This window comes from Lepeophtheirus salmonis, chromosome 4, assembly GCF_016086655.4.
Source record: "Lepeophtheirus salmonis chromosome 4, UVic_Lsal_1.4, whole genome shotgun sequence".
Classification (NCBI taxonomy): domain Eukaryota; kingdom Metazoa; phylum Arthropoda; class Copepoda; order Siphonostomatoida; family Caligidae; genus Lepeophtheirus; species Lepeophtheirus salmonis.
Genome location: NC_052134.2, coordinates 51,282,013 through 51,306,298, shown reverse-complemented (window position 1 = coordinate 51,306,298; position 24,286 = coordinate 51,282,013). Strand labels below are relative to the sequence as shown.

The 24,286-nt window shown below is 31.0% G+C and overlaps 1 protein-coding gene across 4 annotated transcripts in view; it reads right to left on the bottom strand.

Annotated features, from left to right (window-relative positions):
• The window catches only part of LOC121116166 (kinesin-like protein KIF3A), a 73,134-nt gene that overhangs the window by 11,155 nt on the left and 37,693 nt on the right, over positions 1 to 24,286 (bottom strand). For 2 of the 4 annotated variants that reach the window (XM_071888024.1, XM_040710401.2), the window contains exons 3-9: positions 23,289 to 23,492; positions 21,252 to 21,311; positions 13,126 to 13,414; positions 9,324 to 9,572; positions 9,124 to 9,248; positions 6,752 to 6,856; positions 6,502 to 6,685 (exon numbers count right to left, since the gene is read on the bottom strand). In XM_071888024.1, coding sequence (XP_071744125.1) covers positions 6,502 to 6,685; positions 6,752 to 6,856; positions 9,124 to 9,248; positions 9,324 to 9,572; positions 13,126 to 13,414; positions 21,252 to 21,311; positions 23,289 to 23,492 — 1,216 coding nt within the window. The remainder of the gene's footprint in view (positions 1 to 6,501; positions 6,686 to 6,751; positions 6,857 to 9,123; positions 9,249 to 9,323; positions 9,573 to 13,125; positions 13,415 to 21,251; positions 21,312 to 23,288; positions 23,493 to 24,286) is intronic. The other 2 variants (XM_071888025.1, XM_040710402.2) reach the window with 1 other exon arrangement.

Sequence of the window (24,286 nt, the reverse complement as noted above, 5' to 3'; positions counted from 1 at the left end):
AACACCACGATTAAAGACATAAACAGACAGAATGATTAGTCTAAAGTTGGCTCAGGCTACCTTTAATTAGCAGGGTTCTATTGTAAATCTTTATATAGGTAGCTAAGTTAGGGTAGTGATTCCCAACATGAGCTCTACAGAGCACCAATGATCCGAAATGCATCGTCTACGGGGAGTTGAATTGGAGCCATAACGACAATTGGACCCCCAATTTTTTATAAAGACTATACGTAATGTTTTAAAGTAAAAGAAACTAGCAGAACTATGACGTTACCATTATACCGTGTGCGGTAATTTAACCTCCTTTTTTATCATGCACTGCAATCAGACTGTGTAAGTCGTAGTGGGGTGGGCGTGGTTTTATACTATAGGTGGGATTTTATAGTTTTTTTTAAGTACAGTCAGTTTCTCTCATGGCCTGGAGTACATTTTATTTACTTATTTTTTTGTATCAAACGTTTATGGATACTGCTAATCGCAGGAAAGTACAGTGGTTATGATCATTTGGACTAAACTTTGTTTTTCTTCAAAATAACGATTACATTCTTATATCTCACTTGAGAAAAGGATCTTTTACGCAACTTTTGACATTCAACAACATAATTACAAAATTTAAACTTCTGAATCTATTTACACATAGAGAATGTTGTTAAAAAGAGGTCATTTTCAAATGGCTATAGAGGTTAACAAACATTCATTAAAGACGGAAATTTTACAAAACATAAATTCCTCATTCAAATACAACCGAAAAGTGAAATAACAGGTCAACCTAAAAATTGGATACCCTAGTGCATACACTGAAATAAAAATTTAGAAGAAACTTACCTTTTTTGTTACCTTTTACCTTTTACATGACCTTAAAACTGTACTTATTAAACTTACAATATTATATAACTACGGCTTTAAACATAAGAGTTTTTCATGAATAATATATTTGCGAGTTTTTCTAATTACTTTTCAAATAGATTTAAAAAAAGGCATTCTTGTGTGAAAAAGTAATTTTTCGGCTGGGGGGTGGGGCGATTTTCGCCTATAACTAATGATCAGATCAACAAATTATCCACAGTTATCAAAATAAGATATGATGTTCATTGAATTTTGCATCTTTTTGTATGAAAAATAAAAACTTATAAATCCTTTTAATGAAAAGTTATTTAAAGAGCAAAAAAAATATTAGGTATATTTAAATTACAAAGTTCAGTTGAACAAAAATTAAACTTTTCTGATTAAAAAAACTTGTTTTATTGTTTTTTAGGAAAAAATGAAGTTATGTTTCTACACACCGTATAATTTGCTTCCGTCTACTTGCAAATATCTACATTCCGGGGCCGCTATTGGTTAGATGGATTTACACTGATGAAGTGTATGTAAAAATTATATTATTACATTTACTCCATCTGACATAGGAATCTTCTTGGTCATACATATACATAAAGTATATTTCTTTCTCTAGGAATGACCTACGCACATTGAGCACAAGAGAATAATTTCTCCCGAGTGTGTTGCCCATGAACTACGTCGATTCCATATCTTTATATTTTTGTTAAAAAAGATATCAAATTAGAATAAAATAAATTAGATCCTAGACCAAATATTTGTATAAAATTAGATGTTCCTTCAAAATAAATTATGCTTAGAGGCTCTGCGCCGATGGAAAGGTTAGGAATCACTGTAACTAAGGTTTCCCATTTCCTGGAAATTTGTTAAAATGCAGAATCCCTGTTTTTTGAATTCCCAATCCGACTTGCAACAAAATTACAGAAATAGTAAGTATTCAACAAGCTCATTTTTGATGGGTCTTGGGGTTGTATAATAATGAAATACACAATAACCGAGCCGTGGACTAAGGGTGGACTAACTCATCAATAGTATCCACGTAACTCTTTTTATATAAATATGAGATATACTACTTCAAAAACACAAATATTGAAAATATCGGACTATTAAAGAGATGCAGAACGGTTTACAAATCAAATACCAGGGCATCCTTTTTAAAATAAACAAAGATGCAGTGTATCTTCCTTTCAACTGTTTTCATTCAACTTCATAAGTTGACTCTTGTATCATTTAGAGCAGAGGAATTTGCGTATTATGAACTCAATTTAAAGTAAGGCATAGGATTATTATATTTATAAATTAGTTTATATCAATCGAGAGCCTTCGTTTAGTTTAGTTAATTAATTTCATTTTATACTTTGTCATTGATAATATTACACAGGGGAACACTCATTTTGTACAAATTAATTCAAGGCAAAAATATGAATTTATTTTTGAGCGCAGAATCCAAAACTGATTTCATTTTTTCTCTCAGTCAACTGAATTGTGCAATATCTAGGATTCATTAGTTGAATTAAAGTTAATTTCATTTTTTATGAAACTTAGCTAGTTAAGTTAAGTTTAAATTAATTAACTTTAGAGTAATTTAAGTTAATTAACTTTAGAGACGTTTAAGTTAAATTAACTCACACAACCTTGGTTAAGTTTAAATTAATTTCAATATTAAAAAATAACTATTTAAGTTAGTTCTTTGAGAGATTTATGAAGACTTTATAGTATAGATTATTCTATCAATCTCTCTAGCTGAAATTTTCTCCACTTCCAATTGAACAATCAAGAAAAAAATACGGATTCAAGTACTACTAACATGCAAGACAAAGACAGCGAAAGTTTTAGATTTTTGAGTTTCTATCTAATTTTAAACTCTATTTAAAATTATCGGAGATAATATATAAACGACATTTTCTACGACACTAAGAAAATATCATTTTTATCAATTTGATGTGGAATGACCCAGTTGAAAAGTTTAATAAAACAAATAGTATCGAAAAAGTGTTTAAATAAATTATCGGAGAACTAACGGTTGCTTAAAGACAGTTTTTTAGTATTTCAACTTAGAATAACAAAATAAACTTAACTTTAACTAATTAACTTAATCAAGGTAAGTTCAAATTAAGATAATACATTTTGATAAATTAAAAATTAACTAGTGAAGCTGAAGTTAAAATAAGACTGTATAAATAATGAACTAGTTAAATTAAAAGTTAATTAACTTAACGTTTTAACTTATCTAAGTTAAGTTAAGTTGCATTCCCTTGTCAAACTCTGCTTGTCATACGATAACAAACAAGCCCTCCTGTTTGTACAATTTCCTTATAGAAGTTGACATATATTCAACTTGTTTATGAGGAAATGAAACATATATTTATTAGTAAATAATTAAATGAGGAACTTACAAGAGGTTCCAAACCCGGATAAATCTCGGGAAAAGAAGAACCTGTGAGATATTTATTGATGTGATTTCATCATCATCTCTGTTCACATAATCAGGGGAGTCATAGACAAAGTTCTTTGTGCTATGAGTGGTAGTAATGTCGTGAGATGCCAAAACATGTAACCTTTTTTTTTTATTAGAAAGTGTTGGATGATGACAAATAAGAAGTAAGTAGCTGACGACGATACGATACGATGCTTTGCTACTCTACAGTGATTAGCTTACACATAGAAATGAAGAAAAAAAACAAAAACAAAGTGTGAACAGAAGATATATAATTTATTAGTTCATGACTTCTAAAAAAAAAGTAAAATAAAATAAAATAAAAAATTGTAAAAAAATGCATATCATTAAATGGTCCATTGGTATTTGATTTTGTATATATATATATATATATGTAGATTGCAGTGGAGGTAAATATATTTCATGAGGATCATTTCTTCCTTCAAACGAGTGAGTGAGTAACTATGTATTATACTATCTACAGGGTTGTCATACATAATGATTATCGTTCCATCGATTTTTTTTTAATCCATTGCTTAATATTTTCGAGGTTGCGTTAACAAAATTAAATTTATCACCCCCACCCCCTTAATATGTGGAGATGTCAACGATGTTTATTAAGCCAAATAAGATATGCATTTAGATCATAGCACATTTTATTTTAATTCAAAATACTCGTAATTCGAACGTAATATATTTAATTTTTGCTTAGGTATATTGTTTATTCTATTATATAATGGAATAAGTGAAAAAAGGAAACACACCGTCAATGACGTCATGAAGGATCGGTTTTACCTTCTTTAAAACTCAACAATCGAGACTGTACTAGACTGAATCAGACCGGACTGGACTGTGGTTCCATATAAGTACCGATACAACACTAATTATATAAGTTTGTAAACATCGCGGTAGATAGTAGCGCCATCTTTCAGTAAAATAACACAACTCCATAAATGATAATATTACTTATTATAAAATATAGGTTTATGTTACTCACATAGAGGTCGCTATGGAAATGTTACGTCACTAATCTATAGACTGTCACACTCCCTGGGAGATGAAATATTTTAATTAGTTTGATCATGTTCTATTGAGCTTTGGACTCGGGTAGAGCCGGGTATCCGGAGAAGTGCTGTTGTCCGGATACTTTTCGATACTTTTTCGACTCAAAATATACAACAAAAATATAATTGAGGGCAATTCACATGTACTTACAAGGGCGTTTGAAATGTATATTGTTTGGAAGGCTGTGAAGCTCAGAAATTTGATGAAGTTATATAGGACTTATATAAGTCTTTTTAGCTTTTTTTTTATTATATAGAAATGACAGTTTTCTTTCTCAGAAATTGGGAGTTTACGTTATGTACAAAACATTTTTTCTATGACGTGATTACACTTCAAGTACTGGTTCAAATACCAATTTCGTATTTAGTTTTAAATGTGTCAGTACTCTGTTATCACAATAGTTCAGTATACCGAGCAATACAACCCGGGGGTTATTTGAAAGTATATTGTCATAATGACAAAGAACCTTCAGAAAAAATAACCCTAATGCAATTGATTGATTGATGAGTAAGGAGAACAATTGGACATTCACTTTTTTGTCAGGAAATAAAAATGAAGATTTACGTGATTATTATGATGTCATCTTTATATAACGTAATGTTGATTAAACCCCCCTCCCACCAATCCTTCTACTATCAGGTGCGTTTTAATACTTTGTTTTAAAACTTTAGATTGCACCAACCGCTATTCTTCATACTGTTAAAACTGTTATTTTTCTCTACGTTTTCCCTATTCCTAGGTATGAACGAAATTTTGATGGAACGGTATTTTATATCAACCCTGTACAATGTACATATATTTATATAGTATAGTTAAACACACATTAAAAACAAATCAAATACAAAGATAGGACCTTGAATCAAGCCTCCCCCTTTATAATCAATTAATTTTGGAACTTTTTTTATCACGGATGATTTTTATATATTTCCCCCCTCTACCATTTGAACAAAATGACTTCATGAAAAATGCATTAAAACACTGCGTTTTTTTTATGCCAAGGTCACTATTGCTAAATCTTATATATATCCATGTAAGTGTACAAAGAATTTGCAAATAAAGTCGTTGAAAAGGGTAGATAAATAAATAAACAATAATAGCCAGAAAATGAATTGCAAATGTGTCGTGTTATGAGCAAATAAAAACCAAACAATTTGTTATTCTTAGAATAGTGCTTGTATGCCAAATGTAATTAGAGATGTGGAAAGGGTCGAAATCTTCGTGAGCGTAAATTAAAATTATCTGCTGTCAGAGAACACTTAATAAACTATTGTTAGGGTTGTAAATCGTAAGCATTTCTGAGTATTTAAAAAAAGTAAAGGATTATTAACTTGTCTATTACTTTTTATTATTATAAATAAACGAATGATATGTTGTACTATAATAATGCTCGTTTACAAAAGGATAAAAATACAATTTCTCCTTGATTCCTCGTCGTATATATTGCCCTTTTTATTATTTTTATAGTATCAACTATATGTAGGATTTATATATAAAATTAGTGTTGTGTAAGTCCATATTTATTTGGTGCAATCCAGCCTTAGGACCGGTCTTACCAGTCCTTGGTACCTGCCCTTACGTCTATCGGTCCTTCGGACTGTCAGTCCTAGCACTGATTAAAAAAGGAAGAGAATAAAGTTGAGTGACGTGATCAAGGAAGGAACTTAATGGGTTTTAGGACTGATATACAGGAATGAACTGGACGGGACTGCATTCTTTAGTACTTAATAAAAACTGACACAACGCTATCTGTTATTCTTTTTTAAAAAAATGGGGATAAATGTTATGATAGTCTAGGTGTAATTAAGAGATAAATAACAATTGGTACGATTGACTTATTTGGTTATCTACCAAATGATTTCAGGACTTTTTTATATTTCCTTTCAGAAGAAAGGTTGTGCAATATTATCAAGTTAACGTAGAGCCAGAAAAACACATATTACGTATCTTAAAAAATCTACACTAGCTGACTGGGAGTTTCGTCACTTGGATTATAGCTTTTTACTCCCTAATACGAAGGAATACTTAATGAATAAGAACACTAATATCTTGCAGGTTAACAAAATATGCATTTTTAAAATATATAAGCTCACGAGGATTTCGACAATTTTCTTATCTCTACAAGAAATATATATATTTAGATCTCCAGCTAGGGTTTAACTTACCTCGCCCATCCAGGGGAGTTTTAACTTCCATTAAATGTTGATCGGTTTGTGTGTAAGACACTGCAGAGTTGTCATGTCTCTCATCCAAGTCTCCCAACTCGAGTAATTGTCTTAAATGACCATTTTCTTGCTGGAGTATCGCTACTTCCCTCTTTAAACTAACAATGAGTGCCTCACGAGGATCCTGTTGTTTAGTTTTAATGATCGTAAATTAATTAAATGTACATTAATATATTATTTATATATTTACCATGACAATTACGGGCTTTGTTTTGATTTTCTTGGCTCGTGCCGCATAGCGTAAGGTATTTGACGTTTCAGAAAGATTGGATTTCGCTGGAGAGACACAGGCAATCTAAAAAACAAGTATTTATTATATTTAGATTTATAAATAAAAAGAACACGCCAATCCGGAAGATCAGTGTCGGTTTGTGTTAGGATTGCTTATACATTTGATAAATAAATATATTTTGTTAAAAATACTTTTTGAATCCTGTCTTTTTTTAAAATAAAAAAATTACTGAATGATTATTTATTTTTCCATTGATATCAAGCCGATTTTGAACTGTTTGTCCACCATCAAAACGGACATTTCATTCATTTATACAAACACTAGTGGACAAGGTGTAAAAAGAGAACATTCTTCGACACAAGAGGACGATTTGTCATCCTATCTTATTTATATTTATCTATGAAGCGTTTTCATATGACGTCAGCAATCTTGGGGACAACCAAATTTTATTAGAATAAAACCCTTTTTACATTAAGATTTATAGAAATGACAGTGAACAATTGCCGTATATTGTTCTAAAAAAACGATATAAAGACTTCCGTCCTCTTGTTCCAGTCCTGATTAATCTTTATGAGTGCTACGTCATTTACGCTCTTGAATTTTCACCAATAGCTTCAATCATAAACCATCATTCATAAAAATGACATTGATCTATTTTTTATAAAGTCTTGAATTAAATTTGCGTCTATCTAGGGATTATTAAGCACATTTTTGGATACAAGTTTAGTTCTTGTTGGCAGCATGAACAATTCTATCAATTTTCTAAAGCTTTTATTTAGAAGAAAACATCTTTGTATAAAGCGTAATCATGAGTAAATGTACTGTTGAATTACGGAGAGTAAAACTGATTATTTGCTGAGGCGTATTATTTGTAAGTCCCCGAAGGACTCAGAAGTAGAATTGAGGATCCAAAACGGAGTAACTCCTGTTTATTTCTTGATTGATCCTGAGTGGTACTTATGTCTACTATCTTCTTCTCATAGCTCATTACTACGTATCTAATTAAATGTCTTGAAAGTTTAACTGATTTCTTCTCAAACATCTTTTAAATTGTCAGGGTTACCATGTTAATTTTAGGTTTCTTTTTTTTTTTTTTTACATACCGAAAATGCTTATGATTTACAACTCTTCATATAATACTCTAGCTATCCTTTAATCATAGCTACAACCGTGGTCAGCCCAGGGAGTGGTGAATGGGCGGTTACGAAAAAGACTGAAACGGAGTGTGAGAAAAGACGGATTACGAATTCAGTCCTAGGACTAATCCAACAGTACGTGTATTTGGAAGTCAAAATGGTACTATCAAATAAAATGACTTCTAACCTTTACTATTTAAGAAAAATCCCTCTTTCTAATACGCCGTTACTTTTATTGTATCACACAACCTTTTATTCGAAAATAAACTGCAAAAAGGTCCTAAATCAGTTGTTAGTTAGCCAATTCTGGGCCAATTCTTCCCAACTATAGAACCATTGTTCAATAATTATAAAGAATGGTTCACAACTTAGCAAAGAGCTCATTTTAATATCACCAATCAACGCTCAGAACACTGATTTGGTGAAAAAAAGCAGAAACCTTCACAGCTGACAACAAAGTACAAATATAATTTTTGTAAGTAAAGGAAAGCAGTGATAATGTCTTTCTTTATTCAGGATTACTAAAAACAATGATTGGAGACAGAATTGAGACAGCTATTGACTGAAGTTCTAAATTCATTTTTAATTTTTTATAATTGATTTGTTCGTTATTGTTTCGCTTTTACAACATCACAAATAATAATGAGCAATAAATTAAAAATAATATATTAAACAGCTTACTCTGACCTGTTTCCAGTACTTCTCTCTAGTAGTCTTTGCTTTATTATTTGATTATCAGATCCTAATATATGTAAAAAATATGTTATACAATCTTATTTACATAGTGTATTGTACATAAATTGTATACAATAAATTAACAATGGCGTGAATAAGATATTTTTTCTCTAATTATCCTACTTTTCTCGTCTTTAATCCATCCGGAACAGAGTTATGTAATTGTAAAAATAAGGCCATTTCATAAGGATTTTTATATTACTTTGATTTAATTCAAATATCAGGATTTATCTTTGGGATTGACGCTCAGTCTTAATTCATTTTTAAAGTGTTAAGTTTTATATCAAATAAGAGCTCCCAAGATGCTGTTCTAGCCTTCAACTTGGTCCAATTTGCAAGTTAATGAAAACGCTTTATCAGATATATCAAGTCACAAGATTGAACTCAAAGGACTTGATTAAGTCATTTGAGTAGACACACATAATATGTTAAATGTATTAATTGTTTATTTAAACAAACCATGAGTGTAACTCCATTGCCGGCCAATGAGTCTGCTAGTAATTTAGTCAATTTGCTATCCCTATAGGGTACGTGAAGAATTCGGTCCGTTTTCTTTTGATTACTCAATTGAGCAATGCAGTATCCTATATAAATAGACATTATAAGGCATTACGACAATGACTAATAGTAATGTATGATATAATATACTCCCTACATACCAAGGACCATTAAGCTTTTGTTGATGTTATTGGCCTCTTCAAGGGTTTTCCCCTCGCTCTTTGTCTTTTTAGTCATTTCAGAGCCTGCTAGATCAACAAAGTTAATCTTACCATGACGTGTGATAAAAACTCCATTGTTATTCTCTGAAACTGCTTTTTCTTCGGACTGTATATAAACTGTGAGAATGGTATGACTCCGGGACGAATGTTCATTCATATTATGTGTTCCTATGGCTCGATTTCGTAGACCTTTAATTAGAATAAAATTAATTAATAGAGTCGTTATTGTAATCCTTGCAGACTCAACGGAATATTATAGATAAATAAACACTACAAAACCTCTCCTCTTTAACTATATTTATTTAGGAAGACAAGGGACATTTGAAACACATTTTCTTATTAACTCAACAACTCTAAATTTGTATAATTTAGACTCACATAGTTTTGACAAACCATACCCTCATATGTCTACCATTGTTTGTATCTATTTTTAAAGGTTATACCATTCAATAGTATTTCCCAAAGGGTAATTCGACTATCCCTCTAGAGTGGAATGGATGCAACACTTTAAAGATATCAATTTTGAGTTAGAAATGAAGAAAATTAAGTGTGATTACATTTTTGAGAAATTAATCAAGAGACTTTTAACAATGTTGAATTACAGTCAAATCCTGATAAAGGACTTTTTATATCCGAAGTTTATTAAAAACGACAAGTATACAAAACATGAAAAATCATTAAAAAGTTTGGAAAAAATACATTTTCGTCATTTTCATTAATGTTTATAGATCTATAAAATGTTTATTTAATTATTTTTCTGTAAAAATCCAGCTGTTTTGGGCAGGCTTAAATTCATATGTAACGTTTTTCTCTAGCAAGTATGAAATATTGGTAGTACTGAATATTGAAATACAGAAGGAGATCAGTATATCTTGAAGATCTTCTAGACAGAGATTAATGTGAAGGAAGTTTGTTTTTCAGCAAGACAACGACCCTAAAACATACATCCAAGCTCTACAAAAACTTTTTGGAAAAGAAGGAAGCCTCACAAATATTATCTATTATGCAATGGCCAGCTCAATCTCCTGATTTGTACCAAATATAATTATTGTGGAACACCTAGACAGAAAAGTTCTCACAAGTAAGTGGAACATTTTGAAGAATGCTTGGAATGATATCACACCTGCCTATCTTGAAAAACTAACAGTAAGAATGTCAAAAGTCTGTAAAGTAGTGAATGCAGGAAAGTTAGGATTTTTTTGCTAATAAATGTTTAAAACCATATTGAACCTCAATTTTTCTTCATTTTAATAGCCTAATTACTGTGTTACCTGATGATAAAGTCATAGATATTTAGAAAATACGAAAAAATTCCATTTTTTTCCAAACTTTTTCTTGCCAGTGTATATCATTTCCCCCTTTGAGGCAACCAGGGTTTAATTAGATCCTGTTTTTGAGAGATCATCTAAGCTTTTTATCATAAGTTTCTGCAAAAGCGTTTTATATCTCTATTGATTAAGAAGCAATGTGTATTCAGGGGTGTTCACAGGGAATAGGCTGAAAGGGTTGTATACCCCCTTCCCAAATTAAGGAATTTTTACTAATTACTAAAAAAATTTAATATTTGAAATTTAATTAAATTTTACAAATTTGTTCCCACTAAAATAAATTTTCTGTGAATAACTATAGATTTTTGTAATTATCTTCAAAAAATTAAATATTTGAAAGTTTTCTGAATATTTTAATTAAATTTTGAATAAATTTAATGAAATTTTACAAATTTGTTCCCACTAAAATAAATTTTCAGTGAATAACCATGGATTTTTGTAATTTATCTCCAACAAATTAAATTTTTTATGGAGAGCTATGCCATTTTGAATTTTTTGGGAATAGCTAAGGATTTTTGAAATTTTTTGTAAATAACTTTTGATTTTTTGAATACTTTAATTTTTTTTCAAAAAATTTAATATTTTGAAATTTAATTAAATTTTCCAAATTTTTGCCACTAAAATAAATTTTATGTTAATAACCATGGATTTTTGTAACTTATCTCAAAAAAATATATTTTCTAACCAAGATCTAAGGCTTTTTTAATTTTTTGGGAATATCCAATGATTTTTTTAAATTTTTTGAAAATAATAAGGATTATTTGATTTTTTTTACCAAAAAATTTAATATTTTTAAATGTTTTTTGAAAAATTTAATTTTCTATGAATAGCTATCGCTTTTTGAAATTTTTTGTGAATTACTGTGGATTTTTTGAATATATATTTTTTTTTCAAAAAATTTAAAATCATAAATCCTAGTTATAAACAAACTCCAGCAAAATCTAAATAGCAACAGTAAAACAACAGCCGATAATATGGAGAGACGTCGAGTTGCAATTTTGGAACTTTCCGCGCGGGGAAAAACTCCCACTGAAATTGCCAAAGTTCTTAACTGCAGCCGCACCATACACCATGTGTGGGCATCTAAAACTGAAAACTCTGAAATTTTTAAAAATAGTAAATAATTCTGTAATTTTTAAAGTGGTCGACGAATTAATTTATTTAACCTGAAAGATGAGAGTCTTAGACACATGTCTAATCAATATGGCCGCCCATGTTCTCCACTACCTACTCCAGCTTGGACCGGAACCTGCTGCATGACTTGGCGACTAAGCTCTGGTCGAGGTTGGCATAGGCATTCTTGAGGGCAGACTTCAGCTGGTCCTTGGACCTGTATTGGACTCCCAACAGCATCCCCTTTAAAAATCCTAATCTTGTGGTCGCCTCAGGAGTCCCTTTGGGTACTACGTTGTAAATGCTGGTGCTGCTGTAGTTCAGAATCTTGGCAATTTCAGAGTTTTTCCCCACGCGGAAAGTTCCAAAATTTCGACTCGACGTCTCTCCATATTATCGGCTGTTGTTTCACGGTTGCTATTTAGATTTTGCTATAGTTTTGTTTATAACTAGTCAAGACCCTTGCCTTGAAGTATTAACCGGTGTCTACTCATTAAAATCACGAATATGTGCATGCGATAAAATTAATAAGGATTGCTCAGTTTTAGACGCGCACACCTGTATATTTTTGATAAAGTTATTGCAAATTTACTCTGTCTACCATACATTTTCATAAATATTTGATAATACTCTACTTATCAAAAAGGAAATGCCATCAAAGTATTTGATTTCTGATGCAATGAATTTTAAATTATTTGACTTTTTTAAATGTCAAGTTCAAAATTGATGTGGTCCGTCAGTATAAAAAGATTAAAAAAATAAAAAATGAATAAGAAAATAATTATCTGAATATCTCAAAAAGTCGAGATCCCTTTTTTCTATATCCAATAATATATTCTTCAGATTGCAATTTATTTCCTTACTATTAAAAGGTTACAAAAATTGATTTTCAATTATCCGCTCTCGCTTTCTCCAATTTTGAGATAGAAAGAGAAATTATGACGTACAGGCAAAATTATTAAATGTACCCATTTTCTGGAAAACTTGAGATACCCAATAATTTAAGGTATAGTGTCTAACCTTTATTTGATTGAAAGGAGTTATGGCCTTTCAAATAAAATAGATCAATTTATAATTCTTTTATTACAGTGAACAATTTTGGCTACTTCAAGAGCAATTTTAGATGCCTCTAAAAACACATTGAGAATGATTTGTTGATAGAAATTGACGATACATCGTTAAAGATTACAAAGTTTGAGAACAATCATTCTAGCTTGTGTTTACGGGTCACATATTATAATTTAAAAAAAATGGAAGATACTCTCTGTTACTACAAAGAGATGCAACTCTCCGCCACTTACCCTCTTCCAGAACAGCAAGCAAATCCTCCAATTCATCACACTCTATGGAAAAGAGATTATCCACAACGTGTGCACGGCTTTTCTTATTCCATCGTACAGCTAAGTTAGAGCGCTTTGTTCCGGGATTGAGTAAGTCAATGACCTTTTCGTTGTAGATTTCAAGATATGATGCTTTGACTCGAAAGTTTGCAGACTCGGATTTGGCATCCAGTTGCTGATAGAGATAGAGAAAGGATCGGAAAACAAGACCATGGTCCTTGTGATTTGGATCCATATTTCGTGCACGAAACTAGGGGTATAAAAGAGGAAATAATTGGATTAAACATATGGTATAGTTTGGCGAAAGGATGATTTATTAGCTCTTTTTTGCTTTATACACCCCAGTGACACAAATATTTTTATAATATCTTGCATTTATCCAATTTTTGGTCCACTTTCTTTGTTTGTGTTGTGTTAAAAATGTTATAGTGCTAAAATTTCCATTTTAATGTTACAGGGGCTTAACATCCAAGGAAAGTAATGATGAGTGGAATGGGTTTCTTGAGGTTACGGAGCCTACATCACTTGAATTCTGTAACCTACGAAATTTTACTTGATTTAAAAAATCCCATAATACTTATCGAATACATACTAATACAATATATATGATCAAAAGTTAGAAGTTTATTCAGGAAATTGTCCATAATGTTTCTAGATGAAACTCTAAATTCTTTCTTTAGCGTGACGTAACGTAATGCACCTGGAGGCGACATGGATGAGGGAACACCTCTCAGTCTCCAATCATAACGTTCAATGTCAATCTTTTCCGGAAAAAAAGAGAAGATAATCTAATTTCCATGATTGTAAAAAATGCAAAATGCAATGTGATGCATAGAAGGTTGAGAAAGGATGGATTTTTTCTAGTCTCTAGCCTATTGTATGGGAATTGTGGGCCATGGAATGGTGATAACAATTTTCTTTAGTAAGGAATATAACATTAAATGCGACAAATAAAATTCACTACTGAGTGATGAACAAGCTGATTTTGGCTGTAATTGAAGGTTACAGATACCAAGCCCGATTCAAGCCGCAAGTTATCCGTGCATTAATACTCAGAAGTACTTTCGTTCGGATTTGGTTAACGTAAAGGAGGGTCAGATTACATAGAATAAGTTGAGCCATTCTTTTAAATTACTCGTCAAGAGATGTTGTGCCTTGTATTAAGATGGTTTGTTTTGGATTGATTTTACTTTGAGATACATAAAAATTAAAATTTATCTACCGGATGGTCCATTAAAATATGAACCCTCACTAGTTCAATACTCCTTGAAGTTTGAGAGATTAAAATTAATTTATATTTCGAAATATTAAAGCATAATCAATTTGTTACAAAACAAAACAAGTTTGAACTTTTGACACCAGGAATGAAAGAAACACATCTTCCTCATTGCAAGACTCTTTTGAGTTATTTTGAATCCTTTTTTTTTTTTTACACTTTTGCCCCCCTATAGCCCTTATGCCAACCCCCTCGCTTAAACATTTTGGGTGCATGTTGAGAGGACGGTCTACAGTGTCTGTCATCCAAACACCGAGAATCTCAAAACCACTGTCATACAGCACTGGGACGATATGACAGAGAACTACATCTGCAGGGGGTGCCAGGCATTCCACCGCCGCCTGGAAGTCATCATTGTCGCTAAAAGTGGCTATATTAATTATTAAGAGAGCCCAGACAAATTCAAAGTGTTCATATTTTAATGGATCACTCGGTATATAACACAAAATGATTGTTTTTATTGTCTACAGAGAGCAACATTTTTTAGACTCACTTTAAGTATTGATAGCTTAATAAATATACAAAACACAGTCTCAGACCAGTGTAGAATTTAAATAATTAAATTGCATGCCCTGGATATTATATGTTATGGTGTCTGATGACGTCTTTTTTTCTTTTTTCTTTTTTTGGCAGGCAGAAACGTTGTTGTATTAACAAACTTTTATGAAGTTTTGGAAATTATGGCGAGAGTTCCTCCAGATATAAATAAAATTCGTCACCGCATTCGTCGTGACAATGATTTTGTTCACAACAATACAGGGATTTCAAATCAGGGAGGTCTCAAATGTGACCCATCCGTACTGTAAAGATTCAGCACCTTGTCATGTATCAGACAAGTTGCTTAAGTGTCTAATTAAGCATTGCTAGACTTCAATAGGAAAGAAATATGGCCTGTTCGTGGAGTCCAGATCTTAATATGATGGAATTCTTTTTAAATATTCCTTTTATTTGTCAGATAGAGTTGGACTGACTAAGTCAATGTAAACATTTACTCCATTTGATCTAGGAATCTTCTTTGAAGTAAAAATATGAAGTAAATTTCCTTCTCTAGGAACGACCGGGGCCCGAACATACACACAGTGAGTTAAAGAAGATGTTTTCCCGAGTGTGTTGTCGATTGAGTTACGTCGTTTCATTATCGGATGGATTATTTGGTCAGTGGCTACCTTGAACCTAAAATGAATTGAACAGGTCATCCCATCGAGGACTTTCATATTTCCTCAATCAAGGATTTAATGACCAATTAGCCAATGAACTACTTCGTTAACGCCTGCCCCGATTTCCGGGCCTACATCCATGCTTTTATTGATGTTGGAGGCGGATACATCAAATAAGCTCTTTCACAACATTCATATATGTTTACAATTAAAGCCAATTTTCAAGGAAATCCGTTAAAATTTGGACAATTTAGGGATTTTTGATCTTAGCACTGTATTTAAGCTAATCCATAGACATTAATTATTGTTTTATTATTTATTCTAGCGGGAATACCCGCCATTGGTCGAAGCTATTAGGGGTTTTATTAAAAGTGCCACACTTGAGACTACAAACTCCTAGAAATAACAGGGGTGTCCGCAGGGGGAACGTTGAAGGGGCTGTAAAAAAACGAATATTTGCATTTTACTAGAAAATTTAAAATTTGATTTTTTTTTTTTTTAGTTCGGTATTTAATATAGTTTTTCAATTTTATTTCAAAAAAAAAATACTTACATTAATTGCAATGGATTTTTTTATATTTTTTTCCAAAAAAATCAAATTTTTGTATAATTTTCCTAAAAATTTTTGTAAACTCAAAAGAATCGAATTTTTTTAATTTATTTCCAAAAAAATCAAATTTTTGAAATTTATTTCCAAAAAAATCAAATTTTTGAAATTCATTTCCAAAAATATCAAACTTTTGAAATTCATTCACAAAAAAAATCAAATTTTAGTATATTTTTTCCAAAAAATATAAATTTTTTGAAATTCATTACCAAAAAAATCAAATTTTAGTATATTTTTTCCAAAAAATATAATTTTTTTGAAATTTATTCCCAAAAAATTTATTTTCTCTAAATGTATATGGACTTTTTAAATTTTTTTCCAAAAATTAATATTTAAAATTTTTTTTTAGAATTTTTTTTCAAAAAATTTTATATTTTGTGATTTACTAAGGGCTTTTTAAATTTTTTTCCAAAAAATGTTATATTTGAAATTAAATTTTTTTTACAAAACAAATTTTGTGAATAGGATTTTTTCAAAAAAAATAATAATAATAAATAATACATAATAATTCTGGGGAAACCCCTAAATGCCGGGTACTCATATTAGTATAAGTTTCTTGTTGTAAAAGAAATCAGTTTAAGTTGAAATAATGTTGATTTGTGTCATAATTAATTACTTAATATTTATCCAACTCATTTTTGAGTCACTGATACACGTATGAATGATTTTTTCTCTACATATATATGTATAAGTACAGGGAGTTTCACAATACATTTTTTATTAACTTATACAAATGTTTAATCGATTAGCTTCGTCCCACTTTTTCTATATTTTAGAACAGCAGTTGGAAGTAGAACATTCGATATTTTTTCAATCAAGAAACAAAACAATGTAATGTTCTACATAAAATATTGCACTTTAATCTACTAGAGCAAATATGAATATCAGTCAGTTATTATCATTGCAATAGAGATATTTATTTTATCCAATGATAATGTTATCCAAAAGTACATAAGATGGTGGGAAGCTGAAGGACTAATCGTTGATTTATGTAGACAGTATAAATAGCGTGTTATCTAACATACCTATATTGGTACAGTGTATAAGGAAAAGAGTAAGGATTTTTGTTTTTTAAGTACTGCTAATCAATAAGTTGGAACATATAAATGACGCAAATTATCTTTATTTGATTAAAATATTTTTTGAAAAAATAACACGCACAAGTAGTTTTAAAAGTCACTGATATGAATATATTAATAAAATATTGGCGGGATCTGTATATACGTTGCAGTTAAAATAAGAAATGCGTTAGTATACAAAAAAAAAAATATATATATATATAGACAATGTGCAGAATAACTGAACTACATAGACCATTAATGGGCCAAATAACTGAACAGGACCGTTAATAGGCATAACAACATAAAAAGATGATTAATGTACAAAATCATTGAAATAATAAATTTCAGATAATCTTCAAAACCCCTATCCAGAGACACAAATTGATGCTGGTTACATGGGCATTTGCAACATGTCCACAGCGCTTGATTTAGAGTCCGTACCCTTCGTCAATTCATGTATTAGAATCAGGGACGCCATCCTCTATTGGGCCGGTCGAAACCCCGGTCCAAGGGTTGTCTTGCGTGCCAGCAAAACTAAACAACGGGTTGGAACCTACCGCCAATTCTTGTAATCTCATCAGAGACGGTATACACCATAGCACCGGTAGATACCACCACCCACGGGCTGTTTTGCTTGCCAACACGACTAACAAACATGTTGGACCTCACCGGCAATTCATGTAATATCATCATAAACGTCTTACACTATGATCTCAGTGGATATTCCGGCCTATGGGTTAAATTGCGTCCAAATAAACATATTTGGACTTGGTGGTGCGTTACAGCCCGTTTGTTAATTGTGTTGGCACGGAAGACAGCTCGAGGTCCGGAATATCAACCGTGTTACTTATAAATAAAAGTTACTCACATCTATGTTGCAGTTATTTTTGATGCACCGTATGTTTGAGTGAGTTGATGTTATTGTTTTTCGGAAGAAAAAATCAGAGTGTTTTTTTGTTTTGTTTTTTGACACAGTCTCATGTAATTCTATACACTTCTCCCAGTGATGCTCCCATCTCTGTAGTCTGTCCTGTCTCTAACTTTGCTGGGACAAGTGTATAAAGTTATAAGTAAATCGTCCAAAATGGCTAAAACTTTGGTGAGTAACTCTCAACAAATGCCAGATAAATTAGACTCGTTTATATTAACGAATACTGCCATCTTTACGTTGAGGTAGGAAACTTTTCAGACCCCCCTCGTACATTACAACTACTTTGGATTCTTGATGGGTATCAGGAGTTTGATATTTATTTTATTAATATTTACATTACTTCAATGTTTCTATTAAAATAATTATGTATGTACAAAACTTTTTTTCATATTAAAACTAGTAGGTAATATTAATTCCAAACTATTTTATGCTAAATTACTTATATAATCATATGTTATTCAAATTTTATAGTCTGGAAAATTCAACAGTTATTTAGGAGTATGAGATTGTACAAAAGGCATTACTCTAATGTACATAATATAAGTATCAACTCTACAGACTAATCATCATAGGAAACGATGTCCCGTGGCATTTTTATCGAAAGTGTCCCCCAAGGATGCAACTCTTGATCTTTGTCTTGCAAACAATTTCTGTATATTTTGTACCGGTATTAACTACTCAAAGTCTTGGTCTCGTTGTTAAGAACAAGATCAAAAGTAACTCGATTAAACGGAACGTTTAAACGTGCATTCAATGAACGGAACGGATTTGTTTTTTTGTTTCTGAATTCTAAAAATGAGATTTTAGCGTTCCGTTCCAATAGGTGATAGTGATTTTGGAAGGGGAATAGTTGTCCACGGGATAAGTATCCTAGAAACATGACTTGCAAATTCAGGGGCAAATTTTTAAATGGGGAAGGACTTAAAGGCTCCCCCCCCCCCTGCAGACACCCCTGATATTAATATTCATGTAAATGTGAATTAACTACTCTAAAAAATATATCACCATTATTTATGTCCCTTTTGCGTAGCAATAATTTAATTTATCCCTTACTCAATGAAACACATTCTCAGGCTCTTTGTTTTTTTATTTTTGGCATGAAACTTCGCTTACGGGTTTCTATTATTATATGTATAGAGTGTATAAAAACAGTATTTAAAAATGAATAAAATCATATTAGTGTTTATGTCAACAAATATTAAAAAAAAGAAAAGAAAAATGGAAGTACATTATATAAAAAGGAATGTACATTTAAATGAGGGTTAGTAACAAACTAAAGTACTCCTTTGCTCATCAAATCATACTTTAAATAGTTTTCAAGCTGCTCTTATTATTATTTTATTCTTGAGGCGATATCTTTTAAGTATTGAGTAGCTACGTTTAAGTGTGCTCATGAAAAACGGATAGTAACATGTAGGATTTTTATTAAACCAAACCTTAAAACTACCGCTACTAATTAATAAAATTCATGTTAGATACATTAACATTCTTAACCAGCCCGGATTAAGCAGATTTCTTCTTCAGTGGACGCAAAATATTTGAATTCGAATATAAAGAATACTACATCGTCTTGAAAATGTTGCAATAAGCACTTGGTCTAAACAAAAAAGGGGAGACCACAGGATTTATTTTTGGAGAGGGGGCTGGTTTTTGGATTTTTTGGAAAAAAAATTGAAAAATTAAATTTTTTAAAAAACAATTAAAAGTAAATTTTAAATGTTTATTTTTAGAAATTTATATTCAAAGAACTACACCTGTAGAAAAAAAAATTCAAAGATAAAATTCTAGAAACATAATTTCTAAAATTTACAGTTAAACATAAAAAATTAATTTTTTGAAAAAAAAAATTAAAACTTAAATTTTGCGAGAAAAACTTGAAACATCCATAGTTATCATAGAAAATTAATTTTTTTGAAAAAATAATTCAAAAGTAAAATTTTAAATAGTATATTTTTTGAATAAAAATTTCAAAAATTAAATTTTCGGGGAAAAACCAAAAACTCCTTCAGCTCACCCCCTGTGGACACCCCTTCGTAGTCTTGAACAGTGTTGATGTGCACGACGTTAACAAGGGGAGGTCATATTGTGTTAATTTTCACTCCCTTACAAAACATATTTACAATACCTAGTCTATTTTTTTTTAAAAATATATATCTTTGTTGGTCGAATCCCAGACCTTGTATTTTTTAATATTAGACAATAAATTTTAGATCTTCTTTTGATCAGGCACCTGCTACAGATTATATTTTGAGGTTCATAAGCACTGATTTTAAACCTTGTCAAAAAGATAAGTTATTTTTAATCTGTATTTAAAGAAACAAACCATTTCGATTTTTGTTTTAAACAAGTTCAATTTTATTACTTTTTTAATTTAATTTCCTCATTTTCTAATTTTTGGGATCCTAAAATTATTCATTACAGGGGCTATGGACGCCCCTGACACTCCCTCCGCTATCAAAGGACCCATTTTTCTATTTATTGATCAAGGCCAACTTTAACACCTTCACCTTGTAATGTGACCGTAACTCCGGCCATCGTCTCAGGTTAAGTGCTCTTGACCAAAACATCAACTACGTCCATATATACTTTTTTTAAATTTGCCTGTTCAGAAAATTGACTTGTTAAACTCAAATAATTATTGTATATTTTCTTAAGTTGTTTACGAATCCCTACTATTAAATATTGAATAGTCTAACAGCTGGGCTGTATACGGGGGTATTTAACATTTACACGTCAATTTAAAAGGGTTTTTCAGGGGTGTACGTAGAATATATATATATATTTTTATTTTTTTTAATTTTTAGCTACGCTGCATAATTTTGATAAAAAATCAATCCTTCGAAAATATTTTTACTCCGGTTTTCTCATCAAATATTTTTATTCCGGGCGAATTTTTTCCAAATCCAGTACAAAAATTCCGTCATTAGGGGAAGGGATACAGTCCTTCGAGCGCACTGTTTAAGTTAAAAGTTTGAACGAAGAACCCCATGATCGTTGTCTTCATAATTTATGTAAAATAATTTGAGTAAAAAAAAAATGATGCTTTGTAACTTACCGCGTGATAATCTCGAGGATGAAGACGCTCATTGTGATGGGATCCGGTAAAAAGTTTTTCCTAAAAGAAAACAACACACACAGAGAGGGAGAGAGTAAAGTGAGTTATAAAAAAATTAACAAAAGTGAAAGTTAAAGAGATGAGGCAAAAAACACCTTAGGGTGATCTAGAAATTTTGAAGTTTTTATAAAAGGGTCATTCCTTATCAAATCGTCCAAAAATTAAGTCAGTTCTTCAATCGAACACCTCAGGGGTTAATTACATTTAGTATTAGTGTAGATTTTTACGAATGGTATGTTTCGGTCAGAAAACTCTATACCAGTAGGGCACTGTTATAACTTAAAATTACTTAGGCCCAACTTCGGTCCACAAAAAAAAAAAAAACTCGTCATGGTACCACGAAATTATTTTAAGAAAATAAATTTGACACAAAAAAATCAATGATATTAAAACAAGGTTAGGCACAACAAAAAAATTGTAAGGCAAACACAGCAGATTTATGAAGTATCTCTCTTTCTTCATAGTGACGTCATTAAAAATCACTGTTTTAGTAATTGTAATACATAAAAAGTACAAATTTAGTCACTATAAATTTGCTTTTCCATTGATTCCTAATTTATCAACGCTGTATTGAGGGTTTTCAATGGTACTCTCTAGTAGTATTCCTGTATTTGGATTCTCAATGACGTCATCTATCCTAGTAAATTTTCAGGAATGATTGAGCGTTTGCAGGTTGGGAAGGGGTATGCTGGAGGGCATGTAGCAATCCCCCCCTCAACTCAAAGAGTAGTTTTTATTTTTTAAAAGAATTTTTTTTCGTCAAGAGATAAAAATTATGAGAACATAAGGGTAAATTTTAATACAGGTCTTTCGGGCAAATTATGTATGCAACAGAGACAATATTTGAAAAAAAATCGAATCTAATCCTGCAAACGCCCCTGAATCTTGTTATAATAACATTAGAAAAAAGATATTTCGATATAATTTTTTAGGCCTTGAATTTCTGTCCAGACATAAATATTAAATGAGTGATGAATCTCGGTATTTAGAGGAAGAGAAAACTCAATTCCGGTTCCTATCATTTTGATTAACCGGTAAAAGAAAAAAAACAGAGGTTTCGCATCAAAATACTCCATGAATGTCTTTTTTTTTCTTTAGTTTTGCTCAATAGTTTGAGTTTCGGTCTACGTCCACGCTCTAAATTTCTGTGTAAATTCGATCACTAGACCGTACCAAAAATGAAAATCAGTTTCAGACCGATACTCAACACTAACTTTTACCTAAAACCCCTTTATTGTTACCATTTTAACAAAACTGTGTTTTATAACAAATTCATACCTGTCATATCACCTAAATTTGTACTTCAATTTCAACAGAAAAAATATTTATATCAAGTAAAAATATGTTAAAAAGTTAAATTCTGACCTTATATTTATATTACCTCGTTTTCGGAGCATTATAGTATGACCTTTGATCACGAGGATCAAATATCATCTTTATGAATTTGAACTCATTTTGTAGATCTGAATACCATCTACAATATAATATGTAAAATAATTTCCTTATATTGTACACGAGACTCAGGCCTAAAAGATGAATTAATTTAACTAAAATAACATTTGATACGTGAAGTACAATTTTAGGTTTAAGGTCATAATATAAGGTTATGGTCTTAAACGAGTTATATCAAAACAAGTTGAAAATGATACCATTTTCCATTCAAATATTTTTAGAAATACTTTGTTCATTGGAATTCTGAGTTGTTGCTGTGAACCCCTTTGGGTGATTTGACGTGGAAGGACCCTGTTCATCAATACGTGTTTTTAAAAAAGGACAAAAAAAACTGTGAATCTGTGGAAAATTAAAATGGTATAAAAGAAATCCACCCCGTGCCATTCACAAAACACAAACACTAAACATCAAATAGTAATATCAAAGTTAAATCCTCCCACAGAACACAAAAGAAAATTGAATATTAGAGTAAAAAAACGCCGAACCTATCACTTTTTCAAAGGTGTAAAATATAAATCAAGTTACCAAGTCTGGGGGTCCGGTCAGAGTATGTGTTTTCCCACTTCCTGTCTGTCCATAACAAAACACAGTCGTGCTAAACCCATCTACTGCCATATCGATAAGTTTCTTGATCCCTGAATGATCCAGAATGTCCTCTTGTGTGGCCTCTGGCTCAAATACCACATTGAAGGTATAGGGTTTGATTTTGTCCCTTTTTTGTTCATCAACCTATAAAAATATGTTACATGGTAATAACTATGTATACGGATTAAATTGATATATGTAAATCAGCGAATTCATTGGACCTTTCCCCTAGAGAATATTTTTCAACCATGAAGGATTTTTGATAGTTGCTACATTTTAAGAGTTTTAGGTAAAACTTTTATTTGGTATACATAGTGGGAGCCCAAAATTTGAGAAAACATCTGATTACGATTTTATCGCTATAATTTTTAATTACGAGTTTATTCTAGCTAAAAAGTTTTGGAGGTGAAATCATTGGCGATCCAATATATATATGATACAAAGACACAAAATTTAGTAGTAACTAGGGATATGACTTTTGTAGAGCACGAAAAAAAGGTGGGATAAATACTTAAGGCATTCCTTATTGAAGATCCTTGATAACATCAGCTGCCTGTTGGGGGAGGGGAGATGAATTATAGCTTTATAGAGGATAACCTTCTACATTAAAAATAGTATTATTGCTGGAAAAATATTATAAGCATATTGAAATTAATATGCCTTTTGAATAATTTACACCAAAGATAGGTGATAATGCAAACTTCAGACACACATGTTAAAACCACAAAGATCTAATGAAGAATAAATGGATAAGTAAAAAAAAAACACAAGTACCAACTGTTTTTCTTTTCTAATTACAACTGTGTTTTTTCTAAACAAAAATCAATAACCTAATCGTCAGTAAATTAGTTAATTAAGGCTGTAAAGCTACAAATTACTTGTAGGTAATGATAACCGGGATCTAATCGAATCTGAGATTCAATTATCTGATTCGAAAA